We start from the raw sequence: 27,840 nt of genomic DNA, 5'->3' as shown, positions 1-27,840 counted from the left end.
CTTTACTAACTGCTGTGCTGCGATTCACTCTGTGGCGTGCAGGTCTCAAAGTGGTAGCTCGAGCAGCTCCTGGTTCATAGGCCTGGCCAGAAGTCCACGTAGGTCCCTAGCTGCTTACTCACATGATACTGATGCTGTTTCCTCTCAGTATGGAGGCTGTAGAGACAGAAATAAGGAATCTTATGTTTCCCTTACATCCCAACCAGTAGCACAGATGGGGTATTCCACCCCCCGCAAACTGGTTAGGACAGATGGAAGTTTATTGAAATGAAAGTAATTAATTAAACTTTACCCTGTATAAGTAGGGGGGGTCACCCTCTGTCCCCTTGTGTTTTCTTTTGTCCTCCCGGACAGTGGGACAGATGGTGACCCCCTTCTTCAAGTGTGGAGGGGTCTTGCTACTTTTTTCTTTTGTCTAAGGCCATTGTCTTCCTTTTTTCTTTCCCTTCTTAGGGTCATAAGTGTTCTCAGTTTTAGGGGGCTTTTTGTTAGTGAATCTGCTGATTCCCCCTCCTTCTATGCCCGGCTCTCACCTTCTGCCGGCCTCTCTGTCGGGTGCGCGCTCTCGTGATCCCGCTCCGGAAGTGCCTCAGCGGCTTCTGATGTCACTTCCTCTTTATTTCTCCTTCATCCCCCTAATCTTTACATATATAGTTTAGGTTTAACATTTTTTTATTAAACTTATTTTTTTCTCATTCAGTTCCCGCTCCTGGGGGCAGGGCTTACTTTAGGCGCCAACTGGGGAGGTATTAAACCTCCTGAGTACTGCCGCCAGGTCTCTTTCAGTGCAGTACTGTTAGTCATCTGACTGCGCTGTCTTTCTGAGATTCCATTTTGTTCCCATTCTTGGGTACTTGTCAGCTCTTTTAATCTAGCCGCTCCTTTTGAACTTGCTGCTTTATATCATTTTCTCTCATATTCCCTAGATCATGAGGGCCCTGGGAAAAGAACTGCCAAGCGAAAACATCTCTCATGTCATGAATGTAACATCCCACTTGAAGATAACTATGAGTTTTCTAGGTGCCCATCCTGCAGAGCGAAAGCCCTTGCTCCTCACCAAGCGGAGCCTACTGTACAGGATATGTAAGTATTGGTATCCTCTACCATGTCCGCCATGCAGGCCTCCATTGAGGAACTCAAACATGTTGTGGCCCAGAAGCGTTCCAGACCAGCTTCTCCTCCTAGAATGGAAATTTCTGCGGAACCAGAAAAATAAGGAAGTTGCTGCCTCTTTTTTTTTTCCCGCTGGAAAATACCCAGCGCCTTCTAAGATCCATCCGTTCGAGGGACCAGGATGCTGATCCCGGGAAGCCTCTACCTGCACCTCCAAGGGACCTAGAGTCTTTAAAGCGGATGACACGGCTTTAATGGAAAAAAAACAGAAAAGGGTCCGGTCTTAACTAAAAGATTTAATCAGTTAAGGACCAAGGACATTCTGGAACGTCCCCGCACCCTGGGCTTTAAGGACCAAGGACGTTCCAGAACATCCTGGTGTTTCTCCTGTCTCTGCCGCGCGCCGGGCAGAGATCGGAACGGCATTCCTCCTGAAATCCTTCAGCAGGCATGCCGTGGAAATGCCGAGGGGGGGGTCCCGGGACCCCCCACCCCCCCATGTTGGCGATCGCAGAAAATCACATGTCAATTCAGACATGTGATTTTCTCCTATTCCGGGCTGATCGGGTCTCTGGTGACCCGATCACCTGGAAAATTGTGATGATCTGACCTGTCAGTGACAGCCCAGATCATCCTGAAGGGTAGGAGTGAAGTCGCAATGCTGCGATTTCCTCCTATCCCCTGCCATTGGTCATGAATTGACCAATGGCAGGGCAGGACAGTGGGTTGCCATGGCAACCCCCCGTTCTGGCCACCCCTGGATGTCGAGGGGATCATGGGAAGAAGATGGAGGTCGGTACCTGCAGGAGAAGATGCCTGTAGACCCCGATCGTTGCTGGAGACTGCTGGATCCTGGGTCAGGTAGGGAAACTACTGTGGGGGAGGGGGGAATTGAAAGTGAAAGTGAAGTGATCTTTACTGTGGCAACCACTAGGAAGGCCAAACTGCAACTCCCAGCATGCCCAGACAGCCGAAGGCTGTCTGGGCATGCTGGGAGTTGTAGTTTTGCAACATCTGGAGGGTCACAGTTTGGAGACCACTGTTACAGTGGTGCCCAAACGGTAGCCCTCCAGATGTTGCCAAACTACAACTCTCAGCATGCCTACACTGCCCAGGCATGCTGGGAGTTGTAGTTCTGTAACATCTGTCCCTTCAGATTTAGCAATTTTCATGACATTTTTGAAAATTGCTGCTCCACTTTGAAGCACTCAAATTTTTTCAAAAAGCTAAAATATGTCCATTTTATGATGCCAACATAATATATTGTATATAATATAATATAAAGATATTTCCTATATGATGCCAACACAAAGTGGACATATTGTATTTGTGAATAAAAATAAAATTTATTGGGAATATCCATTTTCCTTACAAGCAGAGAGCTTCAAAGTTAGAAAAATGCTAAATTTTCATGAAATTTTGGGATTTTTCACCAAAAAAGGATGCAAATAGCGACGAAAATTTACCACCAAAATAAAGTAGAATATGTCACGAAAAAGCAATCTCAGAATCAGAATGATAACTAAAAGCATCAGAGTTATTAATGTTTAAAGTGACAGTGGTCAGATGTTCAAAAAACACTCTGGTCCTAAGGTGTACAATGGCCTGGTCCTTAAGGGGTTAAGACCATGTTTCCTATCCAGGAAACTCAGCTTTCCTCTTGGGGCCCTGTCCCTAGAGTCAACATGGCTGTCGCAAAATTGTCCAAAAGGACCGTGGTTCCTGTCGAGGATGGGTCTTTCTTGCAGGATCCAATGGATAGGAAAGCTGATTGTGCCATGAGGCGTTCCTACTCCACTGCTGCTGCTTCAGCGTTGGTGGTGATTGCTTACTCTAAGATAGCAAATTTTTTAGAAGACCTGTCTTTCTAATATCCAGTCGGATTTGGACCCGGGCGTTCCTAGGGATGAGATTTTATCATCCTATAAAACAGCCAATCTGGCCATTGATTTTTTGTGCAATGCTGCTACTCAGCATCTAAAGATACCATCCAAGTCCATGACCCTGGCTTCCGTTGGACGTTGTCCTCTGTGGTTAAAACCTTGGAAAGTTGACACCTCTTCCAAGAATACCCTATGTGCCAATTCCATGCCTGAGAAAACGCCCATAAGATGTGAAACGGCGCCATCACCCTGGACGTGGGGCCCCCTATCATCCACTGCCCTGCCATTCCATCCGTCCATGTATAGCCACCTTTTTACCGTTTGGAATAAAGAACAAAGCATCGGACCCGTGAGTGATCTGCGTCTTTCTTTCATACTTCTCCTATGAGTATACCCTATGTGCCATGCCTAATGAATCCTGCATTTTATTCAGTGCAGAGTTAGACCGCATAATGGAAGGGCTGTCTGACAAGAAGAGCAAGTACCTTCCTTCCTTACTTGTCCTTTCGTTAGTTTGGGGCTGGCGTTCTGGGGCAGATCAGCCTCCCAGCCTAACATTCTGGAATATATCCAGAAGAATGCTCTAGAGGAAGTTCCTCTTGCAGAATGAGGGTTGGGAATTTATTCCCCAGTATTCCTAGTTCCCAAGGTAATGGGAGACTGGCGAATGATTTATAAATCTGAGATACCTCAATCAGTACGTAAAGCACAAACGCTTTCATATGGAAACTTCAATCTGTGGTCAACCTTATTGCGCCAGGAGACTACTTGGCTACCCTGGATCTAAAGGATGCTTACCTTCATATTTCCATGCATCCTGTATCTAAGGATCACAGTTCACACTGTCCAGTTTGTAGTCCTCCCATTTGGAATTTCTTCGCCCCCACACACATTTACCAAAGTTGTGGTAGCAGTAGTTGCTGCTCTAAGGCTCCAGGTGCTCAGCATAGTTCCCTACCTCGACGATTGGTTCCTCCGAGTTCCTTCTCAAGTGATCCTGTCCCAGCATCTGCAGTTAGCAGTATCCTTCCTTCATCAGTTGGGGTGGATAGTCAATTGGGCCAAATCCAATTTACTCCCAACAACATCAGTGAGGTTCCTCGGCTTCATAGTCGACACAGTTTCCATGACTCTTTACCTCACTCCCGAGACAAAATCTCGGGTTCAAGAATTGGCTCTTTTGTCGAGTGTCAATACACACTCTCATGCGGATGTTGGGACTTGTGTCCGCTACTACAGATGCGGTTCCTTGGGCTCTTTGGCATCTACGCCCTCTTCAGTCAGAGATGCTTGCCTCTTGGAATCTAAGGCCATCAGGCCTCAATTAGTGCCACTCCCTGTCTCATCCAGTCCAGTCTTCCCTCAGATGGTGGTCTCACCTCGAGGACGGCAAATCCATGATCCAACCCTCTTGGATCATATTTACTACCGACACGTCCCTTGTAGGTTGGGGGGAGCGCATCTCCTGGATCTCACAGTGCAGGGGTCTTTGTCTCCACAGGAGAGAGTGTTAGCTCGAATCTCGAGGAGATTGGAGGTTATCAGGTTAGCACTCCTCCACTTTACTTCTCTTCTTCAAAGGAAAGCAGTAAGGATCCAATCTGACAGCATGAGGGCTGTATTGTATATCAACGAGCAGGGAGGCACTCGATCACAAAGCCTCCTCAGAGAGGTGGGTCTGATCTTGGATTGGGCAGAGAACCCATTTGTCGGCAGTTCACATTCGGGGGTCTCTCAATGTGATAGCTGACCGCTTGAGCAGAGGACTTTGAACCGTAGAGTGGTCTCTCCATCCAGAAATATTCAAACAGATAACACTCAGGTGGGGTGTGCCAGAAATAGGTCTCATGGCAACAAGGTTCAACACCAAGTTGGTGAGATTTTGCTCCGTGTACAAGGAAGGCAACCCAGAAGCAATCAATGCTCTCTCAATCCCATGGAGGTTCAGGCTGGCCTACATCTTCCTCCAATTTCCTTTGATCCCGAGGGTATTGATGAAAATCAGGCAGGACCAAGCCTCTGTCATAGCCATAATTCCATTTTGTCCCAAGAGAGCTTGGCTTACCCAACTCCTTCAAATGAGTCGGGGACAATATTGAAGGCTTCCCCACGAGCGAGCACTAGTGTCGGGGGACACTCACAGCTGCTCAAATCTTCTACCTGACAGCCTGGAGGTTGATCAGTCCCTTCCATATTTAGAAGGGCTTTCTAGTGCGATCTTGAATACTCTTTGGCATTCTAGAGCGGAATCCACAAACAATGCTTACAGAAGAATTTGGTTAATTTTTCAATCTTGGTGCTTCTGGACTGAATTCAGCTGTTTCTACCATCCTTAGCTTTCTTCAAGAAGTACTCAACAAGAATCTATCTCCTTCCAATCTGAAGGTTCAGGTGCCATTTCTGCTTTTCTTAATAAGCCCTTATCTCAAGACTCACTAGTCAAAACTTTCTTGAGGTTCCTCAAGATTAAAACCTACAATTGTGCAACCAGTCCCTGCATGGGACTTATCAGTGGTGCTCAAGGGGTTAGCATCTCCCCCTTTGAGGCTTTGGAGGATGTGGACATTACATTTATCACCATTAAAATAACCTTTTTACTGGCAATTACTTCAGCCAAAAGGATTGGGGAACTTCAAGTGCTTTCCACGCATGAACCTTACACTAAATTTTTGCCTGATCGAGTGTTATTTAGATTTATGCCATCTTTTATCCCTAAAGTTCCATCCTTTCAGAATATAAACTAGGTCATATCTCTACCAGTCTTCGCTCCACATCCATCCTCTGAAGAAGAAAGGGCTCTTCATTGCCTCGATATCTCGAGATGCCTCCAGATCTACTTAAAGAGATCTAAGGAGTTTAGGAAGGATGAAAATCTTTTAATTCTTTTTGCAGGATCCAAGAGAGGTCTCAAATCTTCAAAATCCTCCATCAGCAGATGGGTAAGGGATGCTATCCGTATTTCTATGGTATCCCAAGGTATAGAGCCTCCAGAGTTTGTAGAAGCTCATTCCATTTGTGATGAGCGGCATAGGCCATATTCGAATTCGCGATATTTCCCGAATATATCGACGAATATTCCTCATATATTCACGAAATTCGCATATTCATTATATTCGTTTTTTTTCTATGCGTTTGCGAAAATGTATGCGAATATTCGCAAACATTGAGCCCTCCCTTTAATGGTATAGGGAACTAGTGGGCTAGTGCATTAACTCTGAGATTTTGCCCATTGAAACCAATAGGCCCATAGTGGTCTTTGGGGATCTCACGGTATGTAAACCTGTAAGATAAACAGGAGGGTCTCGGCAGTACACTGGATGGGAGACAGTGCGGTGGTTCCAGTCCCGGGGTGGGACAGAGTGTTACAGTGTTGTGGTTAAACTTTACTTTCCTGGAAAAGCTGCTGAGTTGCCCATAGCAACCAATCAGATCGCTTCTTTCATTTTTCACAAGGCCTTTGAAAAATGAAACAAGCAATCTGATTGGTTGCTATGGGCAACTTTTACTCTGCACAGGTATTGATAAATATCCCATTATGGGGGAGATTTATCAAAACCTGTGGACAGGCAAAGTTGCCCAGTTGCCCATAGCAACCAATCAGCTCACTTCTTTCATTCTTAACAAGGCCTGTGGAATATGAAAGAAGCAATCTGATTGGTTGCTATGGGCAACTGGGCAACTTTGCCTGTCCAGGTTTTGATAAATTTCCCCCTATGTTCCTTAACCTCCCATTCATTCCCAGCCTTACACATTACATCCAGTTTCACTTAACCCCAATACCCGTATTTGGTACACCATTAACCTAGTTCCCACGGTTCAAACACTCAGTTAACCCCTTAAGGACCAAGGGCATACAGGTACGTCCTTGGTCCTGCTCTCCTGATATAACGCAGGGTTAACCCCGCGTCATATCACGGCGGGCCCGGCGTCATAGTGAAGCCGGGACCCGCCACTAATAGCGCGCAGCGCCGATCACGGCGACGCGCGCTATTAACCCTTTAGCCGCGCGCTCAGAGCTGAGCCACGCGGCTAAAAGCGAAACCGAAAGTGACCGGCTAGCTCAGTCGGGCTGTTCGGGATAGCCACGGCTAATCGCGGCATCCCGAACAGCTCACAGGACAGCGGGAGGGCCCCTACCTGCCTCCTCGCTGTCCGATCGCCGAATGACTGCTCAGTGCCTGAGATCCAGACATGAGCAGTCATGCGGCAGAATCGTTGATCACTGGTTTCTTATGAGAAACCTGTGATCAATGATGAAGATCAGTGTGTGCAGTGTTATAGGTCCCTATGGGATAACAATGATCAGTGTGTACAGTGTTATAGGTCCCTATGGGATAATAATGATCAGTATAAGAGATCAGTGTGTGCAGTGTTATAGGTCCCTATGGGATAACAATGATCAGTATAAGAGATCAGTGTGTTCAGTGTTATAGGTCCCTATGGGATAATAATGATCAGTATAAGAGATCAGTGTGTGCCGTGTTATAGGTCCCTATGGGATAACAATGATCAGTATAAGAGATCAGTGTGTTCAGTGTTATAGGTCCCTATGGGATAATAATGATCAGTATAAGAGATCAGTGTGTGCAGTGTTATACTGATCATTATTATCCCATAGGGACGTATAACACTGCACACACTGATCTCTTATACTGATCATTATTATCCCATAGGGACCTATAAGAGATCAGTGTGTGCAGTGTTATAGGTCCCTATGGGAGCTATAACATTGCAAAAAAAAAGTGAAAAAAAAGTGAATAAACATCATTTAACTCCTCCCCTATTAAAAGTTTGAATCACCCCCCCTTTTCCAATAAAAAAAAAAACACAGTGTAAATAAAAATAAACATATATGGTATCACTGCGTGCGGAAATGTCCGAATTATAAAAATATATAATTAATTAAACCGCTCGTTCAATGGCGTGCGCGCAAAAAAATTCCAAAGTCCAAAATAGTGCATTTTTGGTCATATAATTTGGTCATATAATTTAAGAATCAATAAGTCCTTCAGATCACGGCGCAAAAAATGAGCCCTCATACCGCCCCATACACGGAAAAATAAAAAAGTTATAGGGGTCAGAAGATGACAATTTTAAACGTATAAATTTTCCTGCATGTAGTTATGATTTTTTCCACAAGTCCGACAAAATCAAACCAATATAAGTAGGGGATCATTTTAACCGTATGTACCTACAGAATAAAGATAAGGGGTCATTGTTACCGAAAAATGTACTACGTAGAAACAGAAGCCCCCAAAAGTTACAAAACGGCGTTTTTTTTCAATTTTGTCGCACAATGATTTTTTTTCCCATTTCACCGTAGATTTTTGGGCAAAATGACTGACGTCATTACAAAGTAGAATTGGTGGCGCAAAAAATAAGCCATCATATGGATTTTTAGGTGCAAAATTGAAAGAGTTATGATTTTTTAAAGGCAAGGAGCAAAAAACGAAAATGCAAAAAACGGAAACCCCCCGGTCCTTAAGGGGTTAATTGCCAATTGACCTAGTTCCCACGGTTCAAAGGCTTTCTTAATTACCAATTGACCTACATTTGTCAATCAAGAGTAAAAAGGTTAATCCACAACACTGTAACAATAGAGAATCGAACCACCACGTGGTCTCCCATCCACTGTACTGCCGAGACCCTCCTGCTTATCTTACAATTTTACATACCGTGAGATCCCAATAGACCACAATGGGCCTATTGGTTTCAACTGGCAAAAAAATCGCTGAGTTAATGCACTAGTGCAGTGGTCTCCAACCTGCGGACCTCCAAATTTTGGAAAACTACAACTCCCAGCATGCATGGACAGCCAACGGCTGTCCGGGCATGCTGGGAGTTGTAGTTTTGCAACATCTGGAGATCCGTAGGTTGGAGACCACTGCACTAGCCCATTAGTTCCCTATACTTTTAAAGAATGGAGGGCTCAATATTCGCGAATATGCACATATGCGAAGAGCAGGGAGGGATGATCGGTGATCACTGTGATGTGTACTGTGAACAAAAAAAAAGTGAATATTCGTAATTGCGAATATATAGTGCTATATCCTAACAGTACCACAACTTTCCCTCCCGAATTTAAAATTCTATTATTTTTGGTTAATTATTAATTACTAATTGTTAGTTTTTCTTTTAGTTTCTTCTTACTGACCCTCCTACTCATACAGGGTAAAGTGGGTGTGTTTAATTAATTTTAATTCAATAAATTTCCATCTGTCCTAACCAGTTTGCGGGGGGTGGAATACCCCATCTGTGCTACTGTTAGGACTAAGGGAAAACAAATTATCGTTAGAAATTAACGAATCTTTCAGGCGCTTGTTTCAGAGGGGACGAGGAAGTACAGAGAACACAGGAGCCGCGAGGTCCGCGAGATCCTGGGTTAGGACTGGTTCGGCCTCTTCAACTCACTGGTCCATCCTCTCGCTGAAGGTTTTACTTCTAGTTTTGTTAGGTGGAAGGGGCCGTCCTAAATGACTCCTCCCCACTCTAGAACATTCTCCACTGTATGTCTATAGGCCATGTAAAGTATATGTATGATGTGATGGGGGGGTCTTGTGTTATTACTGATCTTCTCCTTGGATGATCTTTAGGAGGTGATCCAGGATTTCCAGGCCTCTGTCCTACAAGTATCTGACTCTCCGTATGATGAACAGTAAGCTCAGATAATATCCTTCATATGTATGATGAACAGTACGCTCAGATAATATCCTTCATATGTATGATGAACAGTACGCACAGATCATATCCTTCATATGTATGATGAACAGTAAGCTCAGATAATATCCTTCATATGTATGATGAACAGTAAGCTCAGATAATATCCTTCATATGTATGATGAACAGTACGCACAGATCATATCCTTCATATGTATGATGAACAGTAAGCTCAGATAATATCCTTCATATGTATGATGAACAGTAAGCTCAGATAATATCCTTCATATGTATGATGAACAGTAAGCTCAGGTCATATCCTTCATATGTATGATGAACAGTAAGCTCAGATAATATCCTTCATATGTATGATGAACAGTAAGCTCAGATAATATCCTTCATATGTATGATGAACAGTAAGCTCAGGTCATATCCTTCATATGTATGATGAACAGTAAGCTCAGATAATATCCTTCATATGTATGATGAACAGTAAGCTCAGCTCATAGCCTTCATATGTATGATGAACAGTAAGCTCAGGTCATATCCTTCATATGTATGATGAACAGTAATCTCAGATCATATCCTTCATATGTATGATGAACAGTAAGCTCAGATCATATCCTTCATATGTATGATGAACAGTACGCTCAGGTCATATCCTTCATATGTATGATGAACAGTAAGCTCAGATAATAGCCTTCATATGTATGATGAACAGTAAGCTCAGGTCATGTCCTTCATATGTATGATGAACAGTAAGCTCAGATCATATCCTTCATATGTATGATGAGCAGTAAGCTCAGGTCATATCCTTCATATGTATGATGAACAGTAATCTCAGGTCATATCCTTCATATGTATGATGAACAGTAAGCTCAGGTCATATCCTTCATATGTATGATGAGCAGTAATCTCAGGTCATATCCTTCATATGTATGATGAACAGTAAGCTCAGATCATATCCTTCATATGTATGATGTACAATAAGCTCAGATAATATCCTTCCTATGTATGATGAACAGTAAGCTCAGGTCATATCCTTCATATGTATGATGAACAGTAAGCTCAGCTCATATCCTTCATATGTATGATGAACAGTAAGCTCAGGTCATATCCTTCATATGTATGATGTACAACAGTAATCTCAGGTCATATCCTTCATATGTATGATGAGCAGTAATCTCAGGTCATATCCTTCATATGTATGATGAACAGTAAGCTCAGATCATATCCTTCATATGTATGATGAACAGTAAGCTCAGGTCATATCCTTCATGTGTATGATGAACAGTAATCTCAGGTCATATCCTTCATATGTATGATGAACAGTAATCTCAGGTCATATCCTTCATATGTATGATGAACAGTAAGCTCAGGTCATATCCTTCATATGTATGATGTACAACAGTAATCTCAGGTCATATCCTTCATATGTATGATGAGCAGTAATCTCAGGTCATATCCTTCATATGTATGATGAACAGTAAGCTCAGATCATATCCTTCATATGTATGATGTACAATAAGCTCAGATAATATCCTTCCTATGTATGATGAACAGTAAGCACAGATCATATCCTTCATATGTATGATGAACAGTAAGCTCAGCTCATATCCTTCATATGTATGATGAACAGTAAGCTCAGGTTATATCCATCATGTATGATGTACAGTAAGCACAGATCATATCCTTCATATGTATGATGAACAGTAAGCTCAGATCATATCCTTCATATGTATGATGAACAGTAAGCTCAGGTCGTATCCTTCATATGTATGATGAACAGTAAGCTCAGGTTATATCCATCATATGTATGATGAACAGTACGCACAGATCATACCCTTCATATGTATGATGAACAGTAAGCGCAGATCATACCCTTCATATGTATGATGAACAGTAAGCTCAGCTCATATCCTTCATATGTATGATGAACAGTAAGCTCAGATAATAGCCTTCATATGTATGATGAACAGTAAGCTCAGATAATAGCCTTCATATGTATGATGAACAGTAAGCTCAGATCATATCCTTCATATGTATGATGAACAGTAAGCTCAGCTCATAGCCTTCATATGTATGATGAACAGTAAGCTCAGGTCATATCCTTCATATGTATGATGAACAGTAAGCTCAGATAATATCCTTCATATGTATGATGAACAGTACGCTCAGGTCATATCCTTCATATGTATGATGAACAGTAAGCTCAGATAATATCCTTCATATGTATGATGAACAGTAAGCTCAGGTCATATCCTTCATATGTATGATGGACAGTAAGCTCAGGTCATATCCTTCATATGTATGATGAACAGTAAGCTCAGATCATATCCTTCATATGTATGATGAACAGTAAGCTCAGGTCATATCCTTCATATGTATGATGAACAGTAAGCTCAGGTCATATCCTTCATATGTATGATGAACAGTACACACAGGTCATATCCTTCATATGTATGATGAACAGTACGCACAGATCATACCCTTCATATGTATGATGAACAGTAAGCTCAGGTCATATCCTTCATATGTATGATGAACAGTAAGCTCAGGTCATATCCTTCATATGTATGATGAACAGTAAGCTCAGGTCGTATCCTTCATATGTATGATGAACAGTAAGCTCAGATCGTATCCTTCATATGTATGATGTACAGTAAGCTCAGATCATATCCTTCATATGTATGATGAACAGTAAGCTCAGGTCATATCCTTCATATGTATGATGAACAGTAAACTCAGATCATATCCTTCATATGTATGATGAACAGTAAGCTCAGGTCATATCCTTCATATGTATGATTAACAGTAAGCTCAGATAATATCCTTCATATGTATGATGAACAGTAAGCTCAGGTCATATCCTTCATATGTATGATGAACAGTAAGCTCAGGTCATATCCTTCATATGTATGATGAACAGTAAGCTCAGATCATATCCTTCATATGTATGATGAACAGTAAGCTCAGGTCATATCCTTCATATGTATGATGAACAGTAAGCTCAGGTCATATCCTTCATATGTATGATGAACAGTACACACAGGTCATATCCTTCATATGTATGATGAACAGTACGCACAGATCATACCCTTCATATGTATGATGAACAGTAAGCTCAGGTCATATCCTTCATATGTATGATGAACAGTAAGCTCAGGTCATATCCTTCATATGTATGATGAACAGTAAGCTCAGGTCATATCCTTCATATGTATGATGAACAGTAAGCTCAGATCGTATCCTTCATATGTATGATGTACAGTAAGCTCAGATCATATCCTTCATATGTATGATGAACAGTAAGCTCAGGTCATATCCTTCATATGTATGATGAACAGTAAACTCAGATCATATCCTTCATATGTATGATGAACAGTAAGCTCAGGTCATATCCTTCATATGTATGATGAACAGTAAGCTCAGATAATATCCTTCATATGTATGATGAACAGTAAGCTCAGGTCATATCCTTCACATGTATGATGAACAGTACGCACAGATCATACCCTTCATATGTATGATGAACAGTACGCTCAGGTCATATCCTTCATATGTATGATGAACAGTAAGCTCAGATAATATCCTTCATATGTATGATGAACAGTAAGCTCAGGTCATATCCTTCATATGTATGATGAACAGTAAGCTCAGGTCATACCCTTCATATGTATGATGAACAGTACGCACAGATCATACCCTTCATATGTATGATGAACAGTACGCTCAGGTCATATCCTTCATATGTATGATGAACAGTAAGCTCAGATAATATCCTTCATATGTATGATGAACAGTAAGCTCAGGTCATATCCTTCATATGTATGATGAACAGTATGCACAGATCATACCCTTCATATGTATGATGAACAGTAAGCTCAGGTCATATCCTTCATATGTATGATGAACAGTAAGCTCAGATAATATCCTTCATATGTATGATGAACAGTACGCACAGATAATATCCTTCATATGTATGATGAACATTACACACAGGTCATATCCTTCATATGTATGATGAACAGTAAGCTCAGATCATATCCTTCATATGTATGATGAACAGTACGCACAGATCATACCCTTCATATGTATGATGAACATTACACACAGGTCATATCCTTCATATGTATGATGAACAGTAAGCTCAGGTCATATCCTTCATATGTATGATGAACAGTAAGCTCAGATCGTATCCTTCATATGTATGATGTACAGTAAGCTCAGATCATATCCTTCATATGTATGATGAACAGTAAGCTCAGGTCATATCCTTCATATGTATGATGAACAGTAAGCTCAGGTCATATCCTTCATATGTATGATGAACAGTAAGCTCAGGTCATATCCTTCATATGTATGATGAACAGTAAGCTCAGATCATATCCTTCATATGTATGATGAACAGTAAGCTCAGGTCATATCCTTCATATGTATGATGAACAGTAAGCTCAGGTCATATCCTTCACATGTATGATGAACAGTAAGCTCAGATAATATCCTTCATATGTATGATGAACAGTACACACAGGTCGTATCCTTCATATGTATGATGAACAGTAAGCTCAGGTCATATCCTTCACATGTATGATGAACAGTAAGCTCAGATAATATCCTTCATATGTATGATGAACAGTACACACAGGTCGTATCCTTCATATGTATGATGTACAGTAAGCTCAGGTCGTATCCTTCACATGTATGATGAACAGTAAGCTCAGGTCATATCCTTCATATGTATGATGAACAGTAAGCTCAGATAATATCCTTCATATGTATGATGAACAGTAAGCTCAGGTCATATCCTTCATATGTATGATGAACAGTAAGCTCAGGTCATATCCTTCATATGTATGATGAACAGTAAGCACAGATCATATCCTTCATATGTATGATGAACAGTAAGCTCAGATCATATCCTTCATATGTATGATGAACAGTAAGCTCAGATCATATCCTTCATATGTATGATGAACAGTAAGCTCAGGTCATATCCTTCATATGTATGATGAACAGTAATCTCAGATCATATCCTTCATATGTATGATGAACAGTAAGCTCAGATAATATCCTTCATATGTATGATGAACAGTAAGCTCAGGTCATATCCTTCATATGTATGATGAACAGTAAGCTCAGGTCATATCCTTCATATGTATGATGAACAGTACACACAGGTCATATCCTTCACATGTATGATGAACAGTACGCACAGGTCATGTCCTTCATATGTATGATGAACAGTACGCACAGGTCATGTCCTTCATATGTATGATGCTGGACAGTGGCCCGATGTGTCACATGGCGGAGGCACTTCTCACATGATAATGATATAATGTCTGTATATACTGTACAGTGGTCCCTCAGCATACGATGGGAATCCGTTCTAAATGAACCATCGTTTGTTGAAACCATCGTATGTTGAGGGATCCGTGCAATGTAAAGTATAGGAAGCTGTGCTCACCTGTCCCCGCCGCTCCGGACCATCACCACTGCCACCGCTGGCCTGGATGTCGCCCTCCATCGCTGTCACCAATGTCCCCAACGCTCCGGACGTCTCTGCTTCACTGCGATCCTTGCTCTCAGTTGCCGCCATCACATCACTACGCACGCCGCTCCTATTGGATGACGGGACGGCGTGCGCGGCGACGTGATGACGACGAAGGAGAGCACCGGTGATGGAGGGGATCCCAAAGAGGACGGTCCAGAGCAACGGGGACAGGTAAGGATAGTCGCCGCAGCACACGGGGCACTGTAAACGGCTATCCGGGGGCAGCTGAAGCAGTCTGCGCTGCAGGATAGCCGTTTATGCGATGGCCCCGACATACAAAAGCGTTGTATGTTGATGCTGCCTTCACCATGGCCTCTGAGAGTGATCGTATGCTGAAATGATCGTATGTCAGGGCCATCGTAGGTCGGGGGGGGGGGTCACTGTATATGTTATATAGCACAGGATGACTATAATCCACTCCTCCTTGTAGGGTGGCGGCTCAGATGCCAACTGTCCATTATGAGATGCCAAACGGGTACAACACAGATTATGGAGCAGAGAGACTGCGGATACCAGAGGGGCTCTTCGACCCATCCAATGTAAAGGTCTGGAATTATATTTAAATTTAATCTCTAGACGTGTCTTGTGTAATATTACACATGGAATACAGACACTTCCCATGTAATATCACACATGGAATACAGACACTCCCCATGTAATATCACACATGTAATACAGACACTCCATGTAATATCACACATGTAATACAGACACTCCATGTAATATCACACATGTAATACAGACACTCCCCATGTAATATCACACATGAAATACAGACACTCCCCATGTAATATTACACATGGAATACAGACACTTCCCATGTAATATCACACATGGAATACAGACACTTCCCATGTAATATCACACATGGAATACAGACACTCCCCATGTAATATCACACATGTAATACAGACACTCCATGTAATATCACACATGTAATACAGACACTCCCCATGTAATATCACACATGTAATACAGACACTCCCCATGTAATATCACACATGAAATACAGACACTCCCCATGTAATATCACACATGAAATACAGACACTCCCCATGTAATATCACACATGAAATACAGACACTTCCCATGTAATATCACACATGGAATACACTCCCCATGTAATATCACACATGTATTACAGACACTCCCCATGTAATATCAAACCTAATACAGACACTCCTCGTGTAATATCACACATGTAATACAGACACTCCCCATGTAATATCACACATGAAATACAGACACTCCCCATGTAATATCACACATGTAATACAGACACTGCCTATGTAATATCACACATGAAATACAGACACTCCCCATGTAATATCACACATGAAATACAGACACTCCCTATGTAATATCACACATGTAATGCAGACACTCCCCATGTAATATCACACATGTAATGCAGACACTCCCCATGTAATATCACACATGTAATGCAGACACTCCCCATGTAATATCACACATGTAATGCAGACACTCTCCATGTAATATCACACATGTAATACAGACATTTCCCATGTAAAATAGACACTCCTCATGTAATATCACACATATAATACAGTCACTGCCCATGTAATATCACACATGTAATACAGACACTCCCCATGTAATATCACACATGTAATGCAGACACTCTCCATGTAATATCACACATGTAATACAGACATTTCCCATGTAAAATAGACACTCCTCATGTAATATCACATATATAATACAGTCACTGCCCATGTAATATCACACATGAAATACAGACACTCCCCATGTAATATCACACATGTAATACAGACACTCCCCATGTAATATCAAACCTAATACAGACACTCCCCATGTAATATCACACATGTAATACAGACCCTCCCCATGTAATATCACACATGTAATGCAGACACTCTCCATGTAATATCACACATGTAATACAGACATTTCCCATGTAAAATAGACACTCCTCATGTAATATCACACATATAATACAGTCACTGCCCATGTAATATCACACATGTAATACAGACACTCCCCATGTAATATCACACATGTAATGCAGACACTCTCCATGTAATATCACACATGTAATACAGACATTTCCCATGTAAAATAGACACTCCTCATGTAATATCACACATATAATACAGTCACTGCCCATGTAATATCACACATGAAATACAGACACTCCCCATGTAATATCACACATGTAATACAGACACTCCCCATGTAATATCAAACCTAATACAGACACTCCCCATGTAATATCACACATGTAATACAGACACTCCCCATGCAATATCACACATGTAATACAGACGCTCCTCATGTAATATCCCACATGTAATACAGACACTCCCCATGTAATATCCCACATGTAATACAGACACTCCCCATGTAATATTACACATGTAATACAGACACTCCCCATGCAATATCACACATGTAATACAGACGCTCCTCATGTAATATCCCACATGTAATACAGACACTCCCCATGTAATATCCCACATGTAATACAGACACTCCCCATGTAATATTACACATGTAATACAGAGACTCCCCATGTAATATTACACATGTAATACAGACACTCCTCATGTAATATCACACATGTAATACAGACAATCCCCATGTAATATCACACATGTAATACAGCCACTCTCCATGTAATATCACACATGTAATACAGCCACTCTTCATATAATAACACACATGTAATACAGACAATCCTCATGTAATATCACACATGTAATACAGACACTCCTCATGTAATATCACACATGTAATACAGACAATCCCCATGTAATACACACTTATATTCTGTTATAGGGCCTCTCTGGAAATACGATGCTGGGGGTTGGACACGTGGTCACCAGTAGTATTGGAATGTGCGATATAGACATCCGGCCTGTAAGTATCTGACTATCCCATACACCACAGGAGTCAGGGGCCGTCTGTTAGGGTCACTAGATATTGTGTTCTGTGCGGGGGAGGGAGGTGACACTGCAGAAATGTCCTATTAATATCATCCCTCCCCCTGACAGGGTCTGTACGGCAGCGTCATTGTCACTGGGGGGAACACTCTGCTCCAGGGCTTCAATGACCGGCTGAATCGGGAGCTGTCCCAGAAGACCCCTCCGGTAAGATGCTGTGAGGATTCTCTGGGTTCCATGCTGGATGGTGGACATCTGCTCTTCTTCTATGTCTGGGAGAACCTCAGGGTCGGGCCTGGATGCAACTCTTCCCTCTGTACCCCATATGTTGGTTGCATCATTGCTGTGTCATGGTTGGGGCCCTAAAATCAGTCTCTGGGTCCCTGGACCTGCGCAGGCTTGTGTTCCCTATAATAATTTCCTCCTGTCTCCCTGTTCTCCACCAGAGTATGCGCCTGAAGCTCATCGCCAGTAACAGTTCCATCGAACGTCGCTTCAGCTCCTGGATTGGGGGGTCCATACTGGCCTCCCTGGTGAGTCACATACAGAATAAGGATCTCTGCTTGCTTTTTAGTTGTTCCATCCTGACCTTCTCCTGCTCACACAGCTGAGGGTCTGTTTCAATGAGCTATATAGCCTAGAGGATGTATGAAGACCCTTCTGTGTTTCTTCTTCTAGGGAACATTCCAGCAGATGTGGATATCTAAGCAGGAATATGAGGAAGGAGGGAAGCAATGTGTGGAGCGGAAGTGTCCCTGATCCCTCAGATCCTCAAAAGATTCATCCAGTGACCCATCCAGAAGATTCATCCAAAAGATTCATCCAGTGACCCGTCCAGAAGATTCATCCAAAAGATTCATCCAGTGACCCGTCCAGAAGATTCATCCAAAAGATTCATCCAGTGACCCGTCCAGAAGATTCATCCAAAAGATTCATCCAGTGACCCGTCCAGAAGATTCATCCAAAAGATTCATCCAGTGACCCGTCCAGAAGATTCATCCAAAAGATTCATCCAGAAGACCCGTCCAGAAGATCCATCCAGAAGATCCATCCAGAAGACGACACAATGCTCCATGTTCTACCACAACACCATTGCTTCCCCGGGAAATAACAAGTGTTCTGTGTTCCTGGGATAGTTGGGTATCGATCTTTCAGGGGTGGTCACCCAGCTTTCGTGGCAACACTTAGAAATAATAATAATCATCAGTGATCAGAAGAGGATGACTCAAGGACTGACCATTGTCTTAAAGGGAAACGCTCCCTACATTATCACATTCATCATCTATACAATACAACCTGAAGATGTAATAAAACAACAACCTCAAATCCTATCACTGTGAGGACATATATTATATATATGGGAACAGGGCATCATGTCTGAGAGGTAGTCACAGCCCCGCCCCCTGTATGACATCATTGATATAATAGTAATATAATGATGTGATCACAGCCCCGCCCCCTGTATGACTGAATGATAAAGCCGTACAGTGACTGAATTATACCGCCATGCAGTGACTGAATTATACCGCCATGCAGTGACTGAATTATACCGCCATGCAGTGACTGAATTATACCGCCATGCAGTGACTGAATTATACCGCCATGCAGTGACTGAATTATACCGCCATGCAGTGACTGAATTATACCGCCATGCAGTGACTGAATTATACCGCCATGCAGTGACTGAATTATACCGCCATGCAGTGACTGAATTATACCGCCATGCAGTGACTGAATTATGTCGCCATACAGTGACTGAATTATGTCGCCATACAGTGACTGAATTATGTCGCCATACAGTGACTGAATTATGTCGCCATACAGTGACTGAATTATACAGCCATGCAGTGACTGAATTATACCACCATATAGTGACTGAATGATACCACCATACAGTGACTGAATTATATCGCAATGCAGTGACTGAATTATACCGCCATACACTGACTGAATTATATTGCAATACAGTGACTGAATTATACTGCTGCACTGAATGTACCCATACTCTCACATAGCCATCATGGTAAGTGGTCTTGGCCCCTATTGGTTGCGGTTTGTTCCCTGTTACCTAATAGAAGATGGTGAGGATGTCCGCCGGTCCTGCACACCTGGGCACCTAGCAGGCGACATAGGGCACACACCCCTGGTGCCAACACTTCTTCACCCATCATAGAAGTCATCTCCATAGACCTATAAGGTGAGGGCCCCAGCACCCTGAGGGTTACGGTTGGTTGGTGACCCTGGGCTGTGGCGCCAGAGGCTGCAGACAGGAGACACCTCTGGGCAGGGGTTGTGATGTTTATCAGGGATGTCTGGCAGCAGCACCCTCTCTGTCCTCACACTATTTACACATGGACAATGTTTGGGAAGTGGTGGCACAGTCCAGGGTGGACTTTGCTTTATTTAGACAGAATTTGAAGAACGAGGAGAGGAACAGGTGAGTGTGGGCGACAAGTGCATGTAATGAATAATAATTGTGCTATGTAGGTATGTGCACTGTGTGTATGTATCTATGTATGTATCTATGTATGTATGTGCATGGTATGTGTATGTATCTATGTGTGTATGTTGTGTGTGTGTATGTGCATGGTATGTGTATGTATCTATGTGTGTGTGTATGTATGTGTATGTATCTATGTGTGTATGCATGTGTATGTGCATGGTATGTGTATGTATGTATGTGCATGTAATGGATAATAATAGTTGTGTGTGTGTGTGTGTATGTATGTGCATGGTATGTGTATGTATGTGCTTGTAATGGATAATAATAGTGCTATGTATGTGTGTGTGTGTATGTATGTGCATGGTATGTGTATGTATCTGTGTGTGTGTATGTATGTATGTGTATGTATCTATGTGTGTATGCATGTATGTATGTATGTGCATGGTATGTGTATATGTGCATGTAATGGATAATAATAGTGCTATGTATGTGTGTGTGTGTGTGTGTGTATGTGCATGGTATGTGTATGTATCTGTGTGTGTGTATTTATGTATGTGCATGTAATGGATAATAATAGTGCTATGTATGTATGTGCACGGTGTGTGTGTATGGTGTTTGTGTATCTATGGATAATAATAGTGCTGTGTATCTATGCACATCGTGTGTAGGTTTGTATTTGTGTGATGAGTGTATGTATTTATGTATGTGCATACTTGTGACAGGTTAAGACTGGTCAGAGGTTTGCCCTGGTGAGATGTTTCCCCCACTTTACACCCTGGTGAGCTGCTCCCCCCACTTTACACCCTGGTGAGCTGCTCCCGTCACTTCACACCCTGGTGAGCTGCTCCCGTCACTTCACACCCTGGTGAGCTGCTCCCGTCACTTCACACCCTGGTGAGATGCTCCCGTCACTTCACACCCTGGTGAGATGCTCCCGTCACTTTACACCCTCGTGATATGCTCCCGTCACTTTACACCCTCGTGAGATGCTCCCGTCACTTTACACCCTCGTGAGATGCTCCCGTCACTTTACACCCTGGTGAGATGCTCCCATCACTTTACACCCTGGTGAGATGCTCCTATCACTTTACACCCTGGTGAGATGCTCCCGTCACTTTACACCCTGGTGAGATGCTCCTATCACTTTACACCCTGGTGAGATGCTCCTATCACTTTACACCCTTGTGAGATGCTCCTATCACTTTACACCCTGGTGAGATGCTCCTGTCACTTTACACCCTGGTGAGATGCTCCCGTCACTTTACACCCTGGTGAGATGCTCCCGTCACTTTACACCCTGGTGAGATGCTCCCGTCACTTTACACCCTGGTGAGATGCTCCCGTCACTTTACACCCTGGTGAGATGCTCCCGTCACTTTACACCCTGGTGAGATGCTCCCGTCACTTTACACCCTGGTGAGATGCTCCCGTCACTTTACACCCTGGTGAGATGCTCCCATCACTTTACACCCTGGTGAGATGCTCCTATCACTTTACACCCTGGTGAGATGCTCCCGTCACTTTACACCCTGGTGAGATGCTCCTGTCACTTTACACCCTGGTGAGATGCTCCTATCACTTTACACCCTGGTGAGATGCTCCTATCACTTTACACCCTGGTGAGATGCTCCCGTCACTTTACACCCTGGTGAGATGCTCCTATCACTTTACACCCTGGTGAGATGCTCCTATCACTTTACACCCTGGTGAGATGCTTGCACTGTATGTTTTCCTCTTGATCCCTCACATAGATGTCACCTTGGTTACTTTAATTGTTGAGTTCTCCAGTCCTGGAGTCTCCAGATGGTCTTATCTCTCCTGCTCACACATCTGCTGTATTAACCCTCACCAGACCCAGAGTGTCCTGAAATGACATTCATGTCTCCTGTCTACACTGGGACAGTATTATTTCGGGAGAAAAGGTTTACATTGGGCTTCAAAACGTATTCAGAGCCAAAAGGGAGTGTAGAACAGGACTTGGCCTATGGTACTGAACTGAGCTGCAATACCCACCGTCTCTAGGCCCGGCCTGCAGTCCTGAAAGGTCTTTTATCTATCTCTGGATGGAAGGAGATCACATGCTCAACCTTCCTTACTCTAAATCATTGGTCTCTAAACTGTAGGCCTCCAGCTGTTGCAAAAAAAAAAAAAAAAAAAATACAAATCCCAGCATGCCTGGACAGATGTTTTTAGAACTGAATACAGTGACCCCCTGACCTACGATGGCCCCGACATATGATCAAATCGTCAAATCGACATACGATGGCCTCTCAGAGGCCATCGCATGTCGATGTCAGCATCGACATACAATGCTTTTCCATGTCGGGGCCATCGCATTAAGTGCTATCCGACAGCGCAAAATGCTTAAGCTGCTGCCGGATAGCAGCTTAATGTTCCCCGTGTGGTGCGGTGAGTATTACTTACCCCTCCATGATGCTCCGGGGTGCCGTTCGGGTCCAGCGCTGGTCCTCCGGTGTCTTCTCGGCCCTCTCCGGTGACGTCAATACGAAGCTGCGCACGCCGTCCCATCATCCAATAGGAACAGCGTACGCAGCAATGTAATGACGTCGCTACGTAGGCCCAGTAAGGCCTTGCGGAGGACCGGAGAAAACCAGGAGAGCTCAGCAGAGGACCGGAGAAGACCAGGAGAGCCCAGCGGAGGCCCGTGGACACCATCAGGAGCGGCGGGGACACCATCGGGAGCGGCGGGACAGGGGAGTACAGCTTCCTATACTATACTTTACATTGCACGAAACCCTCAACATACGATGGATTCGACAAACGATGGCTCGTTTGGAACGAATTACCATCGAATGTTGAGGGACCACTGTATTTGTCACAGAGCCCTTATATGCCAACTGGGTAGCTCCGTGTTGTCCTGAGATGATGCGCTCCTTATGTCCCCTCAGAAAAGACACCACAACCATGTGATCCTTATGTCCCCTCATAGAAGACCCAAGAACCATGTGATCCTTTTGTCCCCTCAGAGAAGACCCCCAGAACCATGTGATCCTTATGTCCTTCCCTCAGAGAAGACACCAGAACCATGTGATCATTATGTCCTTCCCTCAGAGAAGACACCAGAACCATGTGATCATTATGTCCTTCCCTCAGAGAAGACACCAGAACCATGTGATCATTATGTCCTTCCCTCAGAGAAGACACCAGAACCATGTGATCATTATGTCCTTCCCTCAGAGAAGACACCAGAACCATGTGATCATTATTTCCTTCCCTCAGAGAAGACACCAGAACCATGTGATCATTATTTCCTTCCCTCAGAGAAGACACCAGAACCATGTGATTATTATGTCCTTCCCTTAGAGAAGACAACAGAACTATGTGATCATTATGTCCTTCCCTCAGAGAAGACACCAGAACCATGTGATCATTATGTCCTTCCCTCAGAGAAGACACCAGAACCATGTGATCATTATGTCCTTCCCTCAGAGAAGACACCAGAACCATGTGATCATTATTTCCTTCCCTCAGAGAAGACACCAGAACCATGTGATCATTATTTCCTTCCCTCAGAGAAGACACCAGAACCATGTGATCCTTATGTCCTCAGAGAAGACACCAGAACCATGTGATTATTATATCCTTCCCTCAGAGAAGACACCAGAACCATGTGATTATTATGTCCTTCCCTCAGAGAAGACACCAGAACCATGTGATTATTATATCCTTCCCTCAGAGAAGACACCAGAACCATGTGATCATTATGTCCTTCCCTCAGAGAAGACACCAGAACCATGTGATCCTTATGTCCTTCCCTCAGAGAAGACACCAGAACCATGTGATCCTTATGTCCTTCCCTCAGAGAAGACACCAGAACCATGTGATCCTTATGTCCTTCCCTCAGAGAAGACACCAGAACCATGTGATTATTATGTCCTTCCCTCAGAGAAGACACCAGAACCATGTGATTATTATGTCCTTCCCTAAGAGAAGACACCAGAACCATGTGATTATTATGTCCTTCCCTCAGAGAAGACACCAGAACCATGTGATTATTATGTCCTTCCCTCAGAGAAGACACCAGAACCATGTGATTATTATGTCCTTCCCTCAGAGAAGACACCAGAACCATGGGATCCTTATGTCCTCAGAGAAGACACCAGAACCATGTGATTATTATGTCCTTCCCTCAGAGAAGACACCAGAACCATGTGATCATTATGTCCTTCCCTCAGAGAAGACACCAGAACCATGTGATCATTATTTCCTTCCCTCAGAGAAGACACCAGAACCATGTGATTATTATGTCCTTCCCTCAGAGAAGACACCAGAACCATGGGATCCTTATGTCCTCAGAGAAGACACCAGAACCATGTGATTATTATGTCCTTCCCTCAGAGAAGACACCAGAACCATGTGATCATTATGTCCTTCCCTTAGAGAAGACAACAGAACCATGTGATCATTATGTCCTTCCCTCAGAGAAGACACCAGAACCATGTGATCATTATGTCCTTCCCTTAGAGAAGACAACAGAACTATGTGATTATTATGTCCTTCCCTCAGAGAAGACACCAGAACCATGTGATCATTATGTCCTTCCCTCAGAGAAGACACCAGAACCATGGGATCCTTATGTCCTCAGAGAAGACACCAGAACCATGTGATCATTATGTCCTTCCCTCAGAGAAGACACCAGAACCATGTGATCATTATGTCCTTCCCTCAGAGAAGACACCAGAACCATGTGATTATTATGTCCTTCCCTCAGAGAAGACACCAGAACCATGTGATTATTATGTCCTTCCCTCAGAGAAGACACCAGAACCATGTGATCATTATGTCCTTCCCTCAGAGAAGACATTACTCACCTCTATTCCATGTGAACTCAGAACATAAACTGATGTATTGAGGTAAAACAACAGTTTTCAGACCCCCCTCACCATGACACGAGGTAATCAACAGTTTTGAATCCCCCCCTCATGACACATTCCATTGCCCTTATAAGGCTGTGAGTGTTGTTGCCGGGCAGATTCTCCTCAGGGGATGGTGGATACACACAGTTATGGAACAACCATGGCACATGCTCTTCTGATCCCATTCAACATGACTCCTCGCTTGTCCGAAGGACCGGCAGACACGGCCAGGAAGATAAGTATTGGAATAAGTCTGGGAAGATAAGTATTGTTCCTCAGGGGGCATGCTCTCATAGGCAGCCTGTGCTCAGCCGGCAAGCTTAGTCACCAGCACAGGGACCCACTCATCCGGCTCATCCCGCACTGTCGCTCAAATATCTCAAGGTACTCATCAAATGTCTTCAGAATCCTCTTAGAATGCCCCATAGGGTAGCTTTATCCTCCCTTTCCTAGGGGCAGAGACTACCCTTTTCTGTGGGCTTGTCTGTCTTTCTTGCTCCAGCTCGTGCACATGATCCAGTAGCCGCTTCACCTGCTCCTCCTAGATCTCTGATCTCTGTAAAGGGCAAATCGCCATTCTACCTGCTTCTTTGTGTCCCACCGGTCAGGAACCTCGGCCCGTACATTTACCCATTGCTGATCTAACTTGCACAACTCCTCCATCATCACGGCTTATTACCGGACATCCTTCCTCGAGCCTCCAGCAGATATTTCATGGTCTCCCTCTTAAGAGTTTCATAGTACCACTCCATTCTCACACTTTGGAGTCTATATTGTGAGAGAGGTCACACTATGGAGTCTATACTGTAAGAGCGGTCACACTATGGGGTCTATACTGTAAGAGCGGTCACACTATGGAGTCTAAATAAAGTAGGAGTCCCGTCACTCAAATTAATCTTTCTTTCTTCTTTTTATTTTATAATTGCAATATCACATAGAGCAAAACGCAGTACGCGTTACGACATGAAAGCCTTTCTCGTGCACCTGATTTTTGGTAGTGCCGACCACTTGCCTTGGACACTACGGAGTCTCTACTGTAAGAGGGGTCCCTCTACGGGGTCTCTACTGTAAGAGGGGTCCCTCTACGGAGTCTCTACTGTAAGAGGGGTCCCTCTACGGGGTCTCTACTGTAAGAGGGGTCCCACTACGGGGTCTCTACTGTAAGAGGGGTCCCACTACGGGGTCTCTACTGTAAGAGGGGTCCCACTACGGGGTCTCTACTGTAAGAGGGGTCCCACTACGGGGTCTCTACTGTAAGAGGGGTCCCACTACGGGGTCTCTACTGTAAGAGGGGTCCCACTACGGGATCTCTACTGTAAGAGGGGTCCCACTACGGGGTCTCTACTGTAAGAGGGGTCACACTACGGGGTCTATACTGTAAGAGCGGTCACACTACGGGGTCTATACTGTAAGAGCGGTCACACTACGGGGTCTATACTGTAAGAGCGGTCACACTATGGAGTCTATACTGTAAGAGCAATCACACTATGGAGCCCTCTGGTATATGACACTGGATACATTACAGTATATTATGTTGATGTGAGGATTTTTGCCCTTACATGTGGTTATTGTGCAGGGACTGTAGCTGCCCCAGTTACACTATATGACAGTAGTAGAAGGACTTGTGATAGAAAGAACAAGGACCGGCAGAACTCTATCTTCATGGTGTCACAGATGCAGTGCGTGACTTCCTGTTGGCGTTGGGTCCTGGGGTGAGGGCGTTACCCCATTAAGGTTCCATATTAGACACATGTGTACGGACAGATAGACTTATCATAGGCGTGTCCCCCGGGACCTCACAGAGTACTCCGAAGTTCTTATAACACTCGTGTTACCGGGAACCTCCCCCACCCCTCCATCTCCTGAGAGTCCACACTTCACAGAGATAAGCGGCACCATGTCATCACAGGATAGGACACACATATGTCTCATACATAGGGCCCGTGCACTGGCTGCTTGTCTGTACAGGAAGATGGTGGACTGTCTGACCACCCTCGCCATAGTCAGTCATTCTCCTTCCCCAATCCTAACTGGGTACCAGTTTATAAGTCATCTCCAGATCTTCAATCCCATGATCTTTCAGTTCTACTACCATTGGTGCCACAGTGTTAGCAGCCACAGTACTACCCCCACCATGTCAGCACATACCACCATCAGTACCCCCACCATGTCCGCACATACCACCATCAGCACATACTACCATCAGCACCCCCACCACGTCAGCACACACTACCATCAGCACCCCCACCACGTCAGCACATACTACCATCAGCACCCCCACCACGTCAGCACATACCACCCCCACCACCACATCAGCACATACCACCACCACGTCAGCACATACCACCACCACGTCAGCACACACTACCGTCAGCACATACCACCACAT

At 43.8% G+C, this 27,840-nt stretch overlaps 2 protein-coding genes across 3 annotated transcripts in view; both read left to right on the top strand.

The window, feature by feature from the left end:
- Positions 1-19,462, top strand: part of LOC130367531 (actin-like protein 6B) — a 44,206-nt gene extending 24,744 nt beyond the window's left edge. Inside the window, exons 9-14 of the mRNA XM_056569957.1 lie at positions 9,590-9,651; positions 15,638-15,752; positions 18,028-18,108; positions 18,243-18,338; positions 18,578-18,664; positions 18,810-19,462. Of these exons, the coding sequence (XP_056425932.1) occupies positions 9,590-9,651; positions 15,638-15,752; positions 18,028-18,108; positions 18,243-18,338; positions 18,578-18,664; positions 18,810-18,890 (522 nt within the window). The 3' untranslated portion in view covers positions 18,891-19,462. The remainder of the gene's footprint in view (positions 1-9,589; positions 9,652-15,637; positions 15,753-18,027; positions 18,109-18,242; positions 18,339-18,577; positions 18,665-18,809) is intronic.
- Positions 19,463-25,332: 5,870 nt separating this feature from the next.
- The window catches only part of TFR2 (transferrin receptor 2), a 150,091-nt gene continuing 147,583 nt past the window's right edge, over positions 25,333-27,840 (top strand). Inside the window, exon 1 of one of the 2 annotated variants that reach the window (XM_056569953.1) lies at positions 25,333-25,448. The gene's annotated coding sequence lies outside the window, so the exon portion shown is untranslated. Of the gene's footprint in view, positions 25,449-25,553; positions 25,836-27,840 lie in introns of those variants that run through there. The other variant, XM_056569952.1, reaches the window with a different exon arrangement.

Source organism: Hyla sarda, chromosome 4 (assembly GCF_029499605.1).
Source record: "Hyla sarda isolate aHylSar1 chromosome 4, aHylSar1.hap1, whole genome shotgun sequence".
In the NCBI taxonomy this organism is placed as follows: domain Eukaryota; kingdom Metazoa; phylum Chordata; class Amphibia; order Anura; family Hylidae; genus Hyla; species Hyla sarda.
The sequence above is the reverse complement of the archived record's forward strand: the minus strand, read 5'-3'. Positions and strand labels throughout refer to the sequence as shown.